At 34.2% G+C, this 21,037-nt stretch overlaps 1 protein-coding gene across 2 annotated transcripts in view; it reads right to left on the reverse strand.

Moving 5' to 3' along the window:
- The window catches only part of LOC127551178 (pygopus homolog 1), a 119,991-nt gene that overhangs the window by 80,882 nt on the left and 18,072 nt on the right, over positions 1-21,037 (reverse strand). The window contains exons 2-3 of one of the 2 annotated variants that reach the window (XM_051980699.1): positions 14,903-14,988; positions 6,608-13,819 (exon numbers count right to left, since the gene is read on the reverse strand). In XM_051980699.1, the coding sequence (XP_051836659.1) occupies positions 12,695-13,819; positions 14,903-14,988 (1,211 nt within the window). In that variant the 3' untranslated portion in view covers positions 6,608-12,694. Of the gene's footprint in view, positions 1-832; positions 973-6,607; positions 13,820-14,902; positions 14,989-21,037 lie in introns of those variants that run through there. The other variant, XM_051980697.1, reaches the window with a different exon arrangement.

Consider the following 21,037-nt stretch of genomic DNA (forward strand, 5'->3'; position numbering starts at 1 on the left):
TAAAACAAGCTATTAAAAGAAATAAATACTAGGAAGAAAATAATGATTGTGATAAAATTATTGCAGGTTGTAGAAGATTAAGAACAAAACTAATGGTACAGGAGAGGGAAGGACCAAACATTTATATAGTGTCTGATAAATACTTTTTATAAATATTATTTCATTTGATTCTCACAACAACCCTGTGAGGTGGATACTATTATCATCCCTTTTTGGGAGAATAACTGTGGCAGACAGAATTAAATGTTTTAATCCAAGTCACACAGCTAGTGTCTGAGGCCATATTTGAATAAAATCATCTTGACCCCAAATCTAGCTCTCCATGCACTGTATTACCAGCTGCCTCAGCTTAGCAGGAGTCCTGGATCAAGTGTCAAGGAGCAAGATTTGAATCTAGTTCTTCAATACACTATCCGTGTGAGATCTTGGGCGAGCCATTCACTTCTCCGAGTCTCATTTGTTTCCTCATCTAAATTAGGGCCATGAACTAGATGGCTTTTGAGATCCTTCCAAGTCTAGATCTTATGATCTTTGAGCTTGTTTTGCTTACACCAGCTTTTCTCTGAAGCTCCCATCATCGTGAATCTGATGCTATTTGATTATCTGATACTGGGTGGCTATATCTGGATTTAAATTCATCTAAATGTTAATTTTTTTTTTAATTCAGAGCTATAGGGAATTTTATTCCCATATAGCATATTATGACCAACATTGCCCATCTGCTTCCGTCTTGTAACAGGTAACAAATCACCAAGTAACAGAAAAGGGAGGGCAAGGTGGGGAAAGATAAAGTAGAACAGGGCGCCCCGCGGGCTCTTTGCAAGGAGCCCACCTTGAGGTAATTTTCCGTGCAGAAGATGTCGGCGTTCCCAGGCCGGACGCCTCGGAGGGGCAAAGAGAGGTATACCGCGGACTCGGTCTGCTGCCAGCTGTAGTCTTTTATTTGCAGGGGTGGCATCTTCCACAAAGGCCCTCAAAGGAAGGACACCAGCAATGCGTTACTAGCCGCGCTCCTCTCAGTTGCTAAGGAAGCCTGACCCTTCCCAAAGCTCTTCCGGGGCAAGTTGGGCTAGGTAAGGCCTTCTCCGGGAAGGGAGAAGACTGGACCTGCGAGGCCGACGCCCCACTATTCTGAGCCCCTCCCAGTCCCTCCTCCCCAGGCGGAGGCTTAGACCACGCGTTTCTACTCTCTGGCGCAGGTCGCGTGCGGTTTAGTTAGTGCGTGAAGGACTGAGATCGGAGACCAAAAGGTTTTGGGGGTTGTTTTTTTGTTTTTTTTTTTTTTTTTTTTTTGGAGGGGAGGAGGAGAAGGGGTGTTTTTTTTTTTTTTTTTTTGAGGCACCGCGCAGCCGCATAATGGGAACGGAAGCGCATAATCTGTTGCAAGGCTTTGATAGGTGAGGACGAGGTCGAACCTCGTAGTGGAATAACGTCTACGTCTGGGGCAACTTTCACGCAGAGACTGCGCTACTCCGCGCCAGGCCTCGGCTCTCTTTGAGGGCCGGTCATTACACGTGGTAGGTGGGGAACGAGGAGGGGGAAAGTACTACACCTGCTATGCAAACAAAAGCTAGCCCCTGCGAATCCGCAGGCTCATTGTGGCCGTCAATATAGACTCCAGACACGGAAATCCTGCTATGAGGAGCCCGAAAAGATGCCTTAACCAGCATTTTTGAGAATCATTAATAATAAAATCACCGGCACTCAGTTTCCTCACGTGTAAAATGAAAAAGTTTGGACAGTTAAGGTCCCTTTTAGCTGTACTATATTGTTGTGTGATTTTGAGGAGTCCAGAAGTTTTTCTAAAGTTCCAGGCCTGGGGAATGTGTGAGTGAAAAAGCTTATGCTTACTATATTAACATGCTTCAATAGATGAGCAGTGGATAAGCTCTCTAAACCGGTCCCCCAAAGACCTGATTTCAAATGTGACCTGATCATGTTCAGGCTGTCAATCTTCCTTTTCTTTCTGCATCTTTCTAAATCTTACTTTCAAAGTCGGTGCTTCTATTGACATCCATATTGCCTTCTTCATAGGGCAGCTTGCTCAATTGACTTTGATAATTAATAGCCTTCTATTGGAGGTCCAAGGTAAATTAGAGCTACTTGGATACATAGTTGCACAAGATGAAGTGAGGAATGACTGAGATAATGGATACCAATAATAGTTAACTTTGACATAATGTTTCAAAGTTTGCAAAGTATTTTTACATAGATTATTTTATCCTCAAAACAACTCTGGGAATTAGAACTCTCCCACCCCCATTTTATAAAATGGGTAACAGGCAGACACAGGTTAAGTAATTACTATTTTGCCCAGGGTCACACAGCTAGTAAATATCTCAGGGACTGTGGTAGTAATATAGGAGAGAACATATGGAGACATATTTGTATTTTTGTTCTTGCTATAACTTCTTAGTAAATATTCCCTTGTATTAATGACTAATTGGTGTTAATTGGTTAAATGATACTGGGATACTAATTATTGGCAATAGGTATGAGGTAAAATTCACTGGAGTAATAGTATTAGAAGAGACACACAGCCCCTTAGGATATTCCTAGAACTCTGAGAGCATGATGTAACCAACTATGCTCTAAGAGCAATTTGCCAGTATGCATGTGGATTGAAAAAGTAAGTCCTAGAGCCTTGATACATAAAGTTAAAGATAATAATGAATTTAGGGTTTTATCTAAAATAGTCTTATCATCCTGACTTTATTTTCTTTTTTTTGAAAGAGTTCCTAGACTATTAGATCAAGGTAATACCATAGATATTTTTTAGCTACATTTTTGCAAGATATTTGACACAGTAGTGCTTGCTATTCTTATATCAACAATGATTGAATGACCCGACTCACAAAGCAGAGTTAAGAGTAATTTTGACTTGTAGATCTTTTAATGGAATGTCCCAGTGAACTGTATTTTTTTCTGAGATATTTAACATGTTTATAATGACTTGGATAAAAGTATACAAAAGTGTATTTATCACATTTGCAGATCTCACAAAGATAAGAGGCATAGGCAATACACAGAATGAAAGTCATTTTGTAAAAAGATCTTAATAAGTTGGAACACAGGATTGAACCCAATAAAATGAAATTTAAAAGGGAATAAAAGTAAATATTTTCATTTGTGTTTAAGTTATCAGGTTCACAAGGGCAATATGGAGGTGATATGCCTAGACAACATTTCATCTGAACAAATAACCTAGGTTTTGATTGACAGCAAGCTCAGTGTGAGTTGACAAAGCACTCAGTGAGTATCATAGCAGCTAATATAGCTAATATAATATTGGGCTGTATTGAAAGAAATAGTATTTGGGATTGAAAAAATAATAATCGACTATATTCTGCCCTGAACAGAACACATCTGAATAAGGAGCCTGAACAGAAAGTTTAGAAAACCTGGAATAAGACAGAAAGTCGGTCAGAGACAAATAAAAAGATTGCCGTGTGTGTGTGTGTGTGTGTGTGTGTGTGTGTGTGTGTATGTATGTATATAAAATAAATATATAAATTATGTAGAAATTGCTCTCTTCTTTCTAGTTTTTAATGACACTATCCTTTCTTGGTTCACCTATCTATCTGACTGCTACTTCTCAGTATACTTTGCTATAGCATCTTCATCAAGTCATATCTGCTAACAGTAGGTATCTCACAGGGCTTTGTTCTGGGTCCTCTTCTGTTCTCCTTCTACACTATTTCACTACCTGATCTCAACAACTCCCATGGATTTAATTACCATCTCTATGATATTTATCCAGACCTAATCATTTTACTAACCTTCCATCTCATATTTTCAAACTGGACATCCATTTCAAACTAGACATCACATAGCCATCTTAAACTCAACTTGTCCAAAACTGGACTCATTTTCTTTCTCCAAACCTCCTCAACTTCCTAACTTCCTTGTTACTATCCAGTATGAATCACATTCTTCCACCTCCCTGACTCCCAACCTAAGACTTACCAATTTTGTAACATTTCTTTCATCCAATTTTTCTCTCTTCTGATGTTAACACAACTTGGTGAAAGTTTTCAACTCCTCTTTGATTTTCTTACTAAGTATTAGTTGTCACTTATTCAATAGTACCAATTCTTTAATTTTATTTTGTACTTTATATTTACTGACACCTTTTCCATTTTCTTCTTTTTCTCCCTGCCTGAATGCATTTAAATCCCTGTAAATTCCTATAAAGCAAGGACCAGGTCTTAACTAAACTGTGTCAGCTTCCCCAGAGTTAACACCATAAATTGCACACAGTAGATACTTTTTAACACAAGCTTGTTACATTGAATTTCAACCAAATTTAACCCAAATCTTATCAGTTCTTAATCCAGTCTTTCCCCACATTGAACTCTCTCTTCAGTGAACTTTTATTAGTATTCAGTTGTTGCCTTACATTATTTTAATTGTTTAAATATATAAATTTTATTTCCACAAATGATTGTAACTTCTTCAATCTTTGAAGGCAGACTATGTTATGTTAACACAGATCCTAGTTTCCTTTTGAATTGAATGCTTTTCAAAAGGTTTATTTGTAAGTCTGCTGTTTGGAATATGAAAGATATGTTTTTCATTAAAACAATGTTTTATATATATATTTATATTTTAATGGCCTAGGATAAGTTCCTAAAGTAGTACACAAACCATAATACAAGTGGACTATGGTGCTAAAAGTACTGTTTCAGTGATAGATCAGTTTATGTTAAAACTTTTTGTATAATAAAATATATTGTAAATTCCAATCTGAAATACCAGTTTGCCTTGGCTGCATGAGGTGGTATATTGGTTGGGTGCCAGTTTTCTTGGACACTTGTTAATTTTGCACAAATACTTGACAAGTCACTTCAAGGGCAAGGATTTCTCAGGGTATAATGAATTGAGGATTCTGACACTATGCCTGTACTATGAACCCCACCCTCCACTGCCAGTTGTCTTCCCATAGTAAAAAAAGAAAAATTTAAAAAGCATCTTGAGGTTAGGGACTATCTTTTTTTTTTTTTTTCTCATATCTCCAGCACTAATAAATACACTGCCAAGTTCATACTAATCTCTTTAATAAATGCTTGTTATTTTGACTTTAAATTACCTACATGACGCATATAGTCTCTGATATGACTGTTTTTTGGCTTATTTCTAAGTAAATTGTTCATAAATCAAAAACTGTATTTTTTCCTTCTCATAACACAATCTAGACATAATGGACACTCAGATATTTGTGGACTAACTTTTTTCTTAGGTGTTTGACCTAGATCATTGATTCCCAGCATTTTTATTCTCAAACCTCTTTCAACAAGAACAAAAATTGTGTTATGATGCCCAAGGTAATTTAATATAATATTCATAGTGTTCTTTTAGATTTAATTACGTGTTTACAAAAATTATAACTTTTTATCTCTAAAAGCTACAAACAACTACAGAAACAAACTTGAAATGCTTTAAACATGCACATTTGCATGTACTTGTTGACACAAAGGAAAAACATTTGTAGCCTAATTGGACAATAATTTTACTGCTTAAGATATCCTTAAATTTTTTAGCTTGAACACCATGAATCATTGGAGGGAATCCCTTGAATTGGAACCACTGCCTTAGATATTCCCTCTCATCTATATTAAGATAAGATAAAATAAGTAAAATGTAACCTGTTTCATAGCCCTTCTCAGATGAAGAATTCAGAGATATGTGGAAGATTAGTATGAATTGATGCAGAGTGAAATAAGCAGAACTAGAAATCAATCTATATGGTGACTACAAAAACATAAAGAAAGGTAATATAGAAAGACTTATGATGTTTTGCTTTAAGTCCAGCATGAGGCATATATTTTCAAATATGTCCAGTGTGATTTGTTTTGCTCACTATTTGTTATGGGTGGGTAATAGGGGAAGGAGAAAATTAGGGAAGGGGGGGGAGAAGTAATATTTTTTAAAAGATACTCAGAAAACCTTTTTAAAAGCTCATTTCTACTCATGTTTACATACTTGCACCTTTAATTCCTTTAATCCTATATTCACATTTGTATCTATACCCTGATATTCCCTTTGTATCTTTTAGAACTGTCCAGATTTGGCTGCAAAATTCCTTTTTCATGTAAATTTCCCTATACATTCAACAAAATACTCCTTAAAAACATTCTATACCCTATGATGAGTGACATTTTGGTAAACCCAATTTTTGAAAATTCAGAAACTTCTTTTATATGGCACTTCAAGGTATTTAAAATATTGTCCTTACAACATTTCTATGAGCAAGGTAGTAAGTTTATTCTTAAAAGAACTACATTATTATTTCTGTCAAAGAGGTTCTCAAGCTTTTTGTGGTTGTGGAGAAACCCTTATGCACTGTTTCCTAAAGTCCTATTTAATATAGAAGATACAAATTAAATTTAAAGGAACTCCAAGGCTCATTTATAAGACCTAAAATCCAGTTCTTCAGTTTTATAGAACTAGAAAAGGAAATGCCTTATACAAAGTGTTGGTTTCATTAACAGTAATGCTAATGAATTCTGGGGCCACAATGCTACATAATGCTTACCTGTACCAATATATGGACAAAGATGCTTGTCCCTTGCTATAAGACAAGCCCTGGTACTTAAATAAATAGGCATTTTCTCTTTAAAAATTAGCTTTATTTGAAAGAATTTACTGCAAAATAACAATATAGGAAAACTTACAATACATATTATTCAAGAAAGCCTGCCATACATAGTTTCTACTAATAGTAGATGTATTCTGATAAACAAACACTCCTTTTACTATGCACACATGACATTTGGCATAATCTTTGAAATGAAAGGCCAACAATAACTCATATTATGAACTGTCTGGATGGCAGTAACTGTAACTTTTCTTACTACTTTTCTATTTGCCACTAACCTGAAAGGCCACAGTAATGTGAATTAAAAAAAAAATGGTGGAAGACAATAAATTATATTCCTTCAGAAGTTCTTACATTTAAGAATGGTGTGTAGGGGGAGAAGAGAAAGGAATAAGATGATTTACAAATTAACTATACTTTGTAGGAATCATTTTAAACTTAAATTTTCTCATAAAGAAAATAGAATTGGCTTGTCATTATAAAGAAATTGAGAATATTTAGTTTAATAGAAGCATTTAAATAATTGAATATGAACACTTACTATTTAATCATTGAGCCAATTTTATTTCCCTGAAGATAGTAATCCATATACTATCCAAATAAAAAAGCCTAAACCATTCTGAGCAAATGATATGAGCAAGTCATATCATTGTCTTTTCTCATTTAATTTTTCCTCAAAGTTACTTGAGTTAGCAATTCATGAATCATTTAATAATAAACACTTCTTTAAACTTACACAACTGAATCAAAAATGAGAAATCAGTTTCAAAAAAACAATATGCTGAAATACCAGGCAAAAGCAAAGTGCTGAATTTTTTCCTAAATATAATTCTTATACAAAAGCAGATTCATAAAGAACACTGCACATTCAAGTTTAAAGTCATAATCAACATAATCAGTCCAAAAACTGCTAATAGACTGATCTTTTTTTTAATATATCGAGAACTAAAACCATTATCTCTTCAATCAATTTGATCATAAATACATGATCAGATGACTAAAAAGAACAAGTCAGCTATGTAGTATCTGATTCAAACCAGCATCTAAATTGTATAAAAATGAACACATATTATTAATACAGTAATACTTCATTAAGTCAGAACTTGAATAAATAAAAAGTATCAAAATTGGAATTTTTTTAAAAAGTAGTAAAATTTCTATTCTGTTCAAAAGATACATGTACTTATTTGAATTAAATCAAATGGCTAGTAGAGGGACTGCAATCAAATGATAATGCTTTGTGATTAGCATTTTATTTATATGTAAACAAATATTTGCTTTTAAGGTGCTTACAATTTTCTTAAATTATCTGATAATCTTGTACATGTGAGTTTTTCTCCTAAATATCTTTCTTTATATGGAATACAAAAGTCCAATTCAGTACTTATCTTAATCACAAATTCAGAACTAGTTTTGTTCAGGTTAATGATGTTTTACATTATCCTAATGATTAAAAAAAAAAAAGAAAAACATTGGTCATTATTATCTGGAGTGGGAAAGGGGAAGGAAAAGGAAATAATGGTGGAAATCTGTTATCAGAAAGGCATTACTATAAGTATACAATTTGGTGTTTTGAAGGAATACTATTTAATATTTTCATTTAAAAATATATACAATTTATTCTAGCCTACAAAAAGTCTTGTGAAATAATTAGATGACTACGACTATGTCAAAAATAAATTTTAACCATTGATGATCACACAGTATAAGTTTAAAAGCCTGAGGTGTCAATTTGAACTTTATAATTAAATAGCATATCAACATTACTAACCACATTAAATAATCCTCCTATACATTGGGATTTTCCAGCTAATCATTTCTTCTTAAATTATGCCTGTAAGAGATGACCACATTTCCAAGAAGTATTTATTCTACTATGAATATCATGAATTGCTAACATTAAAATTATCCTTCTCTCCCAGTTCAAGGACACCAGGCCAGCCACCAATCCTTAAACAGTGATGTTTCACATACTTCATAGAGTAGCTTAAAACACACCATCATATGAAACAATTAGTATTACATAGTAATTTTGTCATAAGAATAAATGTTGGACAAAGTCTGGAAACTTTTTTTTTCCAATTTGAATTACAGTAATTTTGCCACAGACCACAGCACTAATGCATGTGTTAATTCAGACATGCTCTAATTTATAATCAGAACAAAACTCAAAAAAAAAAATTAGTTTCAAAAATACATGTCACCAATGTGGAACACACTCAGATTTGTATAAAAGTACTGAACTAATATCCCAAAAAGAGGCATATGTAAACAGTACATAAGGAAGGAATAGTTTTAATATGAAACAGTCATTTAAGTCACATACATCATGATAAGAAGCAGGACTTTCTTTTATAAAAGATAACATTTTGACTAGCAGGCAACGTCATCTATATAACATGAAAAGTACTGGTAAGTGAAGATGAAGTCCTTTAAATATAACTAGAGATAGCGTTACTAACAAGAATGAGAAAAATAAAAAAGACATACTATTTTTGTAGAAACTTCAAAATTAGAGTCCTCAACTTTTGAAGCCTCTCTTATGAGTGACCTTTACATCAAAATAGCTTATTCAATATCTTTCCCTCTATCTTTTGAGACAGGATCCCCTGTCCCTAAAGTCCACCCCACATCCAATAGAAGGTACCATTTACCTATCACTGGATAATTAAACAGGCAAAAGTATGTCATCCAGATGACCAGATGGTATTGGGTGGGGTTTTTCAAAGCTGTGAAAAAACTTGGAAATTAAAACAGCAACTATGGGTTTAGAAGAATAGAAAAAGAAATTTTTAAAAGGAAGAATAGTTAGGAAAACTGATCCCAGGCTATCTATTCCAAAATACCTCACCAACATTCCTCATGCTGCATATTTTTTCATTTCATTTTGTAATATTCCTTGAGACTCACCAATTAGAAATTCATTTGGGTTAAAAAGCATTCTATACTTTTAGGGGGATTTGATAGCTTTTAGCCATTGGCATGTAGAATAGATTAAATGAGCCATAGCTATTGATTAACACTTTCTACACCTAAAGTGTTGGGAGTAAAGGAAGAGGTAAAAGGGAGGGAAAGGTCAGTGCTAAGGCTGGTTGAAGAGCTTAACAGGCATGTCTGTATATGGCCAAGATGTCAGCATCCTAAAAAAGCCATAGAATCAACAACCAGCTTGTTTTTCTCCCAAAAGCTAGATGAAACAGCTATACTAAAGGAATGGATGTTTAGATTAGATGGGAGATTGGTAATAGAGAGCTTTGAGGAAGGTAGGGCTGAGATATGATCCTATCAGGGAGTAGCTGGGACAGCATGAGGAAATCTAGGGATCTGCAGAAAAGAGGCAATATGTAAGAGGGAAATGCAGAAACAAAAATATTAAGGCAACAGAAGACAAAATTTTATTTACTTAAAAACACTGCCTGAGGCTGACCCTGTACCAGGAAAGGGGTAGGAAGGACCCTGTTTTCCTTTTTCCATATCCTCCCTCTTCTATGGGCCATTGAGCCCTTCCTCAAAGACCCACAGGTCAGGTTACACTGTAATTCAGCTACAATATGAATTAATTAGGCTTTTATGGGCTAGCCTAGAAACCTAACCACTTCTTATAGATATTATTTCTATGGCAAAATGTGTTTTGAGTTCCAAATTTACTAATTTTTAAAAAATATACCACATTTGTAAAGGGACTTGCCTGTATCCTTTAAATTTAAAAAAAATCTAAAATTGTATAGGTTTTTTTCATGCCTTTTTACATTAGCAAAAGAAATCTAAAGCCTCTTCAGCTGCCTCCAAAAATAATCATTGTTTATATATTATTTCAACATTAATTATAAAATAGTTAACAAAGTAAAGGACATAATACACATCAGCTGTTTTAACGGGTGCAAAACAAACAAGTTCAAAAGATTATTAGATGAAGATTCTTGATACTTTTTTTACCTGGGATTAAAATCAATAGTCAAGGTTAAAGCACACTGTGAAGGAGGTCGTTCTATTGGGCAGTGTTGGAAGCTTTTAAAAAAAACACTAGATTTCTTTGTATCCTATTTTGTCATCTATGCAGAACAATCACTAGCCAAGAAAATGTCCAGTTTTATTTACACAATTATTCTAATTTTGACAATAACTCTTTAGAAATGCTTTTTAAAATACCACACAATTTAAAGTAAAAATCAGAACAGATCTAATTCTAAGCACTCTTAACTGATAAGCACAATTTATTTTTCTGTACAAACTAAGCTAATTCTATTCTAGTGAATCTGCAACATCTTTATAACCAACATGGTAGAAACTCCAATGTTATATCAAGACAAAACCTCGTGATAAGTTTTGGTAGAGGAATTGCCATTGTGAAAATTTCCACTATTAACACAGCCTTTTTAAAAGGTCTCTTGACATTTTTAGCCAAATGGAACAAGGACAGGGCTTCCAAGCCTGGATAGAAAACATTTTAAGATTTTTTTGCTCAAAAATTTTTTCTTGTTACAAAAGAAACCTTCCAAGAATGCAAAGAGTACTGCATCAGACAAATATCTCTGATGCTGGAGAATTTATATGGCATGCCTTTGTGCAAATCTTTTCATTACAAATTCTAATACTTCCAGGACAGTCTACCACTGTCCAGATAAGATATATATATATTCAATCCCTTTTTGGTCAAACTGAGCCAATCTATTGGTATTTGGCAATAGCTTATCTTTCAAAGAACAGTTAAGTATAGGAACATACTAAAAGTACTACTGCTCTAAACATACAAAAAATTCGACTATTAATATACAATTCAGATATGGTAAATACATTGTCAGAATCAAGTACATGTGGTTTCCATTTCAATATTTACAAGATAATATTTACTAATGTTGTTGCAAGCCTAAATATTTGAATGAAAACCCTCTTGATTATAAGTACATAACTTCTATATGAAAATGGAGCATGAGAAAAGAATGCTACAAACCAAATATCTTTAAATTTATTGGGGAGAGGTAAATTTATTTTGTTTTCATAGAAATAGCTAGCTGCACATCATAAAGAGCAGTGTAATTCTAAGTAGAAAGCTAAAGGAAATGCAGAATCAATTTAAGCACAGAATACACCTCAAATATTATCGTGTAGAATGTTAAGTGGACTCCGGAGAACAAACATTGAAATGCTCTATTCACAGGATCTATCTAGCTTTGTATAATATACACAAACAGAAGAAATCACGATCTCATTCTAAGAGTAGAAATACCACATGCAATGAATCATTTTTTAAAATCTTCACACAAAAGCCAAAAAAAAAAAAAAAAGTAATTGGCTAAGTTGATTACTTAAAAGTTTACAGCAATTACATATTTCCAACAAAAATACAATGTAGACAAATTAGGAATTTTACACACTACTGACTACCAACCAAGTGGCAGGAAAAGAAAAAAGGACTGACTATGGTTTAACTGGCATTATTAAGTGCTAATTTTCACAAAATGCTATCTACCTAGATTGGGGGTTCATCTATTTTTAAACTTCCTAAAAATATGTATGTTATTTACCACAGCTTTTGAGGATTTTCAGTACTTAACTTTAACTAAAGTCAAACAGAAAAAACAGACCAGAATTAAGTTCCTACTATATGTGTACAACATCTTCCTAACTGCAACATACATAGATAATGCACTGATAAGGAATATTTTCAAATGTGAAAGTAAATAAAATTGAGATAGCTGAAAAAATCTGGTATTGTTTATTTAAACACAAAATATTCTTAAAACAAGCTAAATGGACCCTAACAAAAGGGGATACTAAATTCTGTTTTATATGGTGTATTCAAAGTTCAGCACTTTGGTATAATTTATTCCATTAAAAAATACATTTGGATTCACTAATTCTGGGTTGTTGTTGTTTTTTTAATAGTTACAACCTATACGTAACCAATCTAAATTTTAGCAGATTGTTTTGAAGATTAAAGAGGCCTTTATTTCTGTATAAAATTTACAATAGTAATGAAGCTAAATATTTTAAAAACTAAAGGATAAATAATTGGCTTTATTTTTTTTTCTGTAATGTGAAATGTTAAGATCCTATGTAATAGCGATGGGAAAAAAAACTACTCTAAAAAACTGATTATCCATCAGAGCCCACTGCAGGTGGTCCAAAAGTTTCTCTCGTGCGCATTAACTGTACGTCTTTGTCAGCCATGCAAGTATCACAGCCCCATACTGCTGAAGCTTCTGCAGTCAGGAGGCCATAAGCAGTTTCAGTCATCCCTGTACAGATCCGGTGGAACCACTTCTGGCATGAAGCCTCACATAAGATGGCATCCTGATCATCATTCACTTCATTTGTACAAATGCCACAAGGATATACTGGGTCTGATGATGAATGGCCATGTCGACTAGGGTGGAGAGTGGTTTTGTTGCTCTTTTCAGAGTTACACCCATCAGCTGTAACTCTAGGTTGACGGGGCTTATTCTGAGTTCCATTTGCATGACTGTTGTTTGCATTATCAGTGCTGTTGGAGCGGTTGCTTTCTTGATTTACTGTATTGTTTCGACTAACATTTTTCAAGTCAATATTGCCCTGGTTTACAGTTTCATCCATATTGAGATGAGGGGGATGGGCAGAAGAATTCTGATTAGTGCTTTTAGTTGCTCCTTGACTAAAGTCTTGTTTTTGTGGGGGTGCTTTTGTTTGACCAAAAGTGTTTGGTGGAGGGATAAATGAATGATTTGATTCTAATTGGGAGGTAAAATTTGGATTATTTCCAGGGACAAAATTAGAAGCCAAGTCTGGATTGGATACTTGGCTGGCATTCTGTGGAGGAATCTGATTGAAGTTTTCAGCAGGATTTTGTCTAAAATGTTGATTAGACATATTAACATTCTGACTTATTGGACTATTATATGCTGGATTTCCAAAACCTGAATTATCATGTGGCCCAAAGTTAAAAGCATGAGGTCGATTAAAACCAATGCCTAAAGGATTTTGAGGAAATGGGTGTGGCTGGTTCCTAAGTGAGTAAGGACCACAGTATGGGGATGACATTCTTGGAGGTACATGAGGTGGCATTCTGAATGAGCCGTAGCCTCCAAATCCAGGATAACCAGGGCTAAGATATGGATTTGATGAAGGTAGAGGCTTATAGGAAATGGTATTATAATTGTCATCAAACGGATTAGCTGCTACTAGATGGTCAGCATTCGGATTTGGTGGTGGGGCATATTCAGACAGTGGAGGAAAAGAAGGCCCCTGAAATGAGAATGAAAAGTAAAATATGTATTATGAACAAAAGACTATAAGATAAATTATCTTTTTGTCACAGCACAAAATGACATCTTTTCTAGTCAGTATTTTTGGGCTTGTGCTACAGGAAATGTAATCCCTTACTTTTTTAAACTTTTAATTTTTTGCATTTCATAATCTTTTATTTGTATTTCATATTCATTTTTCTTTTTAAAAAATCCAACAAGAAAAGGTACCAAATTTAAATTAATCTTTATGTAATATTATAGAAGTACATGTTATTTTCATGAGAGATCACATAATTTACCTTTACTGCTATTACTTACAAATTTGGGGAAATAAGTCAATTAAGATACAAAAGATTCTAATTACAAAAATTTATTAACCTCTGAATAACTATAAAATAAGAGAATTAGAAATAGATCTGAAATATTTTCTTAGCTACATTTCAGAAAGGAGTTGTTAAAACAAGGCATTTCAGGACTATAAAGTGGAAAAATAAATTTACTGATTCAGTCACATTGCAAATTTTATAATAGTGATTTTAGTAGAAAAATATCTCTATGCACAATGTATTTATCACTAGTTTTCCATTTTAAAAAGAATGCTTCAATCTATAGGGAATAAAAATGACCTAAGTCTTCAACTATATATTTTCAACCACATACTATAGAAGCAAAGGATGCCTACTCTACTACTTTGTGTATGTATAATTATTTCCATAATACCCAATTTTTATAATGCTTTAAAAAATTAGTTTCCCCATAAATATTTCAGAGTTTTATTTTAACTGAACTATATTGTCATATTTGAAAATAGCAGAGACTTAATAAAATATGACATAAGATTTTTCAATGATTTACAAGATTTCCTGTCTTTATTTCTTCTTGCCTAAATTTATGTCTCTAGGACACAAAAATAATTTTATGGAAAGTAAAAAATTTAGTCAAGAAAGAATTGTGATAGGATCTGCGAACTGGGGTAAATATTTAACCATGTCCAATTTCCTTTCTAACTGAAAACTGGATCAAGCCAGATCAAACCAAAAAGGGGAAAATGAGAGGAAAAAAAATTTTCATGGTAATTTACCTGGGTATTTGTTTTCCGCTTTTTCTTATCTGGGCTTCCAAGTTGTACACCTGGTCCTCCTAACCCATCCAGTCCACTGTCACCACCTACAAAGTTTTGATTCAAATAATATTTTTCATTTATAAGTAAGTATAATTATGCCAGTCCTATGAAAGGAAGTCTATTACAAGCATCACTTGTTTTTATTCTAGGAAGATGAAATTATCACAGGAAACAGCACTTACCTTTTGTTATCTTTAGAATATAAAAGCTCAGTAGCTTTACATCAGAATATTCTCAAATTGATCACATAACATGAAAATTATTAATTACAATTTCTATACTTTCAAGTAGTTTTTTAAAAAGGACTTATTCTAGTTTCATTCACCGTAAAATTACTACCAAAATGAGTTTGAATATTAACCCAAAGTTGTAGCTTCATCTAGTCTGACTGCTCTATATATTACTCCCCAAAAAACCATAATCACAAAAAATGAAACTTCTAATTCAATGTAAATCTTATGCTTCAGTTCACATATTCTGTACCTATTTTTTAGACTTTGCTATAATGTTTTTGCTACTTTCTCTTCCTATTCCCCAAAATCCCTTCTCCTAATGGGGAATTTTTCCTAGAACCTCCATTTGGGGAAGGTCCCAGACCAGACAGCCTTCATTATCTGGACTTCACCATTTGGTTGCTTTCCTCTTTCATTATTTTGAGCAAGGGCTCAAATGAGCAATGGCTCCATTCTTTAGACATCCTTAGTGTTTCTTTACAGTAACACTACTCCACATTTCACATCCCTTTTAATGTGTTGTCTTCTCCTATTAGGTTATAAGTTCCTTGTAGGCATGAACCACCTTTGTTTTTATTTGAATATATATACTCAGCAGTTAATACAGTAGTACTTAATAGCAGTTAGCACATAAATATTTAACAAATAATTGGTTGACTAACTGACAAGTCAGTGAATGTTCATATCTATGACTAAAAAGTTCCACCAGGATGTTAGGTTTGCCCCATATATATGGCTAATAGGCAAAGGGATGGAGAAACACAGCTATAACAAATTCTGTTTCACAAAGCCAGCTCATTACAGTACAATATCTAGGAGACTAAATTAATTACTACGCAATTATTAATCTTTTTGTGTGTCCTAGACGCCTCTGTCTAGTGCATCCTTCCTCAGAATAACACTTTTAAACAATGAAAGGGAAGATTAAATTTCAGCTAGAAGTCAGTGAAAACAAAGATGAATTTTTTTCCCCATGCATATTCTCATTTCAGAGCAACAGAAGCATAGCTCTACCATGATGGAAGAACTTCAGATAAAACCCTAGCAATAAACTGTGTCTAGTTTCTGGGAAGTAATCTAGTTAATCAATCAGTCGTGCTACTGAAAAGCCCAATTAAGTATCTACTGTGTTTCTGGCATTGTGCTAAGTGCAGAGAAGTTCAGCATCAGTAGACTGACCATTGGGTCTTGAACTATTTCATCATGGCAACTCACAAAATAAAATAAAGAATGCCCCACTCTTGTCTACTTTTCCAGTGAGAGTAGAGTGGCAGAAAAGATAGAAGATGCTGGAAATGACACTAATTGACATGCTATTGGAGGAGCTGAGTCCTATCAATCTAGACATGTAAACACTATAAAAGAAATCAGAGGGGCAGCTAGAGGGCGCAGTGGATAGGGCACCAGCCCTGAAGTCAAGAGGACCTGAATCCATCTGGCCTCAGACACTTAACAATTCCTAGCTGTGTGATCCTGGACAAGTCACTTAATCCCAATTGCCTCAGCCAAAAAAAAAAAAAAATCAGAAGACAAAAGAAAGGGAAAGCCATATGAAAATATTCTCTATGGAGAAGTGTTAAAGCCCATGCCTAGGTGAAGGGGCAGGTCAGTTCTCCGAGAGCCTGCACAGCTGTGAATCATAAACTTATAGGAGTTGCAAAGCAGCCTTCACAGATGTCCGTTGTGAATTGGGAATGAAATAAATTGGAGGCAAGAGGGAAGAGGAAAGAGGTCAGAGAACAGAGAACCAACTACCTCTGAGTCTCCTTGTATCATTATCATCCTCTCACATGAAGAGATCTGTTCTACAGGTTTGAGTTAGACCTCCAGCAGCCACTAGCAGTTGGCTTCCATATCACAACATATGATGCCTGAACGTGGGACATAAGAAACACAAGAAACCAAAAAGCAGCTGCACTCCAGAGCTGTTTGTGAGTAGGATCCTCTCAGAGTTCCTTCGGTAACCCGCCAGGAAGGAAAGGGAGAAAAGACCAGGTAAGAGTTTTTAGTTGGGATAAGTAAAGAGGCCAGTACATCAAAGGGCAAGCCAGGAGACTGATGAGAGACTTAAATGCCTGCTCTGACTTCAGTCCTCTTCTCTGTTTGAAAGTTTGCCTCCAGGACATCTCACAAGCTTCAATACCTTCTATAGTGCTGTTTGCACTCCCTAGCATGTGGACTAAGATACCTTAGCATGTGGACTTAGACAACAGCTAATGCATAAACTTACTGACCATGCTGTGGGGGAAAAATAATTGTGTTTCCACAAAACAAAAAATGAGGAATTGTTAAGGACCATGCCTAAGTGCAGAGGCGGGTCAATTTTCGAGAGCCTCCACAGCTCTGAATCCTAAACTTGGAGTTGCAAAGCAGCCTTCGCAGATATCCCTTGTGGATCGGGAAGGAAATAAATTGGAGGCAAGAGGGAAGAGGAGAGAGGTCAGAGAACAGAGGTCAGAGAATGCAACTAACTCTTAGTCTCCTTGTATCATCATCATCATCCTCTTACATGAAGAGATCCATTCTACAGGTCTGAGTTAGACCCCAGCAGCCACTAGCAGGTGGCTCCCGTATCACAGCAGAGAGGCTAGTAGTAGTAATAACAGTTAACTTTGTAAAATATATGTGTGTGTATATTTAATTTTATAACATCACTTTAAATATTTTTTCACAAGTATTAATTTTTTATCAGATATAGCATCCCTAAAAGTACAAATATTAATGTGTAAGCCAGTCTCTCTTTTTTAACCTCTATGTTCATCTATATAGTATATTCTTAAAACCATAATTAAATATATTCCAATACAAACACATAAAAATATTTTATCCTAATCTACACTTTTGTGTTCATTACTGCTGACTGCAGAATCAGATGATAGTCTAATAGAGGACCAACAAAGGTAAAAAACCCAAGCATGCACAAGGAATTTTATTTGTTTCGTTGTGTAAAATGGTCATGTTAGAAGTATACTATATGTCATTGGGAAGGCTCAAATAAATGCTTTGCACAGGGAGATAATACAATGGGAAAAGGGCTGTATTTCAAGTTAGAGGACTTTGGGTTTCATCTTGCCTTTGCCGCTTATAAACTATATATTCTTGGGTAAGTCATTTTACTTCTCTGACCTCAGTTATCTATAAAATAAGGGAAGAAAATTTAGACTAGATCACCTCAAGTCAATTCCAGCTCTAAATTTGTGATCGTATGAAAAAAAAAATTTTTTTCCACAAAGAAAATTCTTGTTAATTGTAAGGAACAAAAAGAAGAGGATAATATGATCCCTTAATGGTCACAGTCTAGCAAACTAACCAGTACTTAATTACTATAATTAGGCATATTAAAACTCTGACATTTAGGATCCTTTTAGTAAACTTGTAACTGTCAAGCAAGCTGTGAACAAAACTGCCTTAAATCCATTTAGGGTACAAAGTTATAAGAATTAAATTCCTAGTACAGTATGAAATGCAAAATAAATAATTTTTATTATATTAAATTAAAGATGTTTTCTACAAACAAAACCAATACAAACAAGATTAGAAGGGAAGCAGAAAACTGAGAAAAAAAAATTTACATTCAAGGGTTCTGATAAAGGCTTCATTTCTAAAATATATAGAGAATTGACTCAAATTTATAAGAAAACAAGCCTTTCTCCAATTGATAAAATAGTCAAAGGATATGAGCAGACAATTTTCAGACAAATTAAAACCAATTTTTAGTCACATGAAAAAATGTTGTAAATCACTATTGATCAAAGAAATACAAATTAAGACAATTCTGAGGTACAACCTCTCAAATTGACTAAGATGACAGGAAAAGGTAATGATAAATGTTGGAGGGGATGTGGGAAAACTGGGACACTAACACATTGTTGGTAGAGTTATGAATGGATCCAACCATTCTGCAGAGCAACTTGGAATTCTGTCCAAAGCTCTATCAAACTATGCATACCCTTTGATCCAGCAGTATTTCTTGGGCCTGTAAGAGATCATTAAAAAAGGGAAAAGGACCCACATGTACAAAAACATTTATAGCAGCCTTTTTTTGTAGTGGCAATAAACTGGAAGCTGAATGGATGCCCATCAGTTGGGAAATGGCTAAGTTATGATATATGAAAGTTATGGGATATAATTCTATTAAAAAATGATCAGCAGGATGATTTCAGAAAGTGAGTAGAACCAAAAGAACATTGTACATAACACCAACAAGATTATATGATGATCAATTCTAATGGACGTGGTTCTTTTCAACAATGCGTTGATTCAAGCCAATTCCAATAGATTCGTGATTGAGAGAGCCATCTGCATCCAGAAAGAAGACTATGGGGACTGAATGTGGATCACAACATAGTTTTTCCACCTTTTTTTGTTTCTGTTTGCCTGCTTTTTGTTTTTCCTTATTTTTCCTTTTTGATCTGATTTTTCCTATTCAGCATGATAAATGTAGAAATATGTATAGAAGAATTGTACATGTTTTAACATATATTGGATTACTTGCTGGCTAGGAGAGAGAGTGGGGAAAGAGAGGGAGAAAAATTTGGAACACAAGGTTTTGAAAGGGTGAATGTTGAAAACTACCTTTGCATGTATTTTGGGGGAAAAAAAACTATTTATACAAAAAAATTAAATTCTTAATCTACTAACTCCTCCCATAGAAAAATCTCTATTCTAAGTCCTCAATTTAGCAAATATTATGTACTTATTATGTAATTTTCTCAACTGCCAATAATGGAAAGATCAAATGAACATCCTGGGATTCCCATCCATAATGAAATCAATGAGAGATGAGTGAGGGCTTCTGGTCATTATGGTTTAGGCACAGCAGAATCCTTCAGACATTTCTTCAAGTTTCTGGAAACGAAATATATGTAGCTGTCTAGTTTTAATTTCTCCCACGTCCATGTCAGAATGCAGGGGTAAAAAAAGTACCATTAAGCAACTGCTTTTAAAACTAGAGTGTATGTTGAAATGACTCTTATTCCCTTGACATCTTCCATAAATACAAGTTGCAATTGATTCTAGAACTGAAGTCAATTCAATTTAACTTAAATATCTATTAAGTATCTACTAAGACATTGTAGTAGGGGATTAATACTTTCCTATCATTCTATAGCAATAGCTAGGAGTTAAGAAATTTAGGAGAGAAAGTGGATTGCTAGGACACTAGTTGCTACTTCCATTTGTTTATAATGTAATTTCTGCTTATTTCCTAGATTCCTCTTAACCTCTTTAAGAGACTCCCTTAAAGTAGAATATATTTATGAATAGGAGAAAACAGTGCCAAAAACTATGTAGCTGAGGGTTTTCTTTTTCTGCTAAAGCAATTGGGGTTAAGTGACTTGCCCAGGGTCACATAGCTTTCATTCTTCAACTTTCACTACTTACTGGAAATCTCTTCCTTCCCCTGGCCTTTCCTTATTTTATTAAAGGTGACACTGGACTATTAGGCTATATAAGTATAATACTGTAAGCAAAAATCTAGCTTGTAATACAAGTCAGTTGTCTACTGACTTGAAGAGGATAAATATACCTAAATATTAGAACCACATTCATACCTTCCTAATACAAGACCTATGAAATGCCATATTTAATTTTAAGTTAAAACTTCCAAATAATTTATTACTAAGATAATGTTTATGTTTCCTGTGGAAGAAGGAGACTCCTAACAATTCACCTGTCTGGGTCATAAGTCTGTTTCTGAGGAAAAGCAGCTGTTGTGTTATCTGCCTTTACACATTATTTGTCTGGGATACAGGTCTTTTTAGAATTCAAAAAGAAGTAGGTATTGAGCTAAGTCTGACTCAGAGTTCTGAGATAGTAGTTGCTTATTTGCATATGGTAAGCAATAGCACATTAGAGTGAA

This window comes from Antechinus flavipes, chromosome 2 (genome assembly GCF_016432865.1).
Source record: "Antechinus flavipes isolate AdamAnt ecotype Samford, QLD, Australia chromosome 2, AdamAnt_v2, whole genome shotgun sequence".
In the NCBI taxonomy this organism is placed as follows: Eukaryota; Metazoa; Chordata; class Mammalia; order Dasyuromorphia; family Dasyuridae; genus Antechinus; species Antechinus flavipes.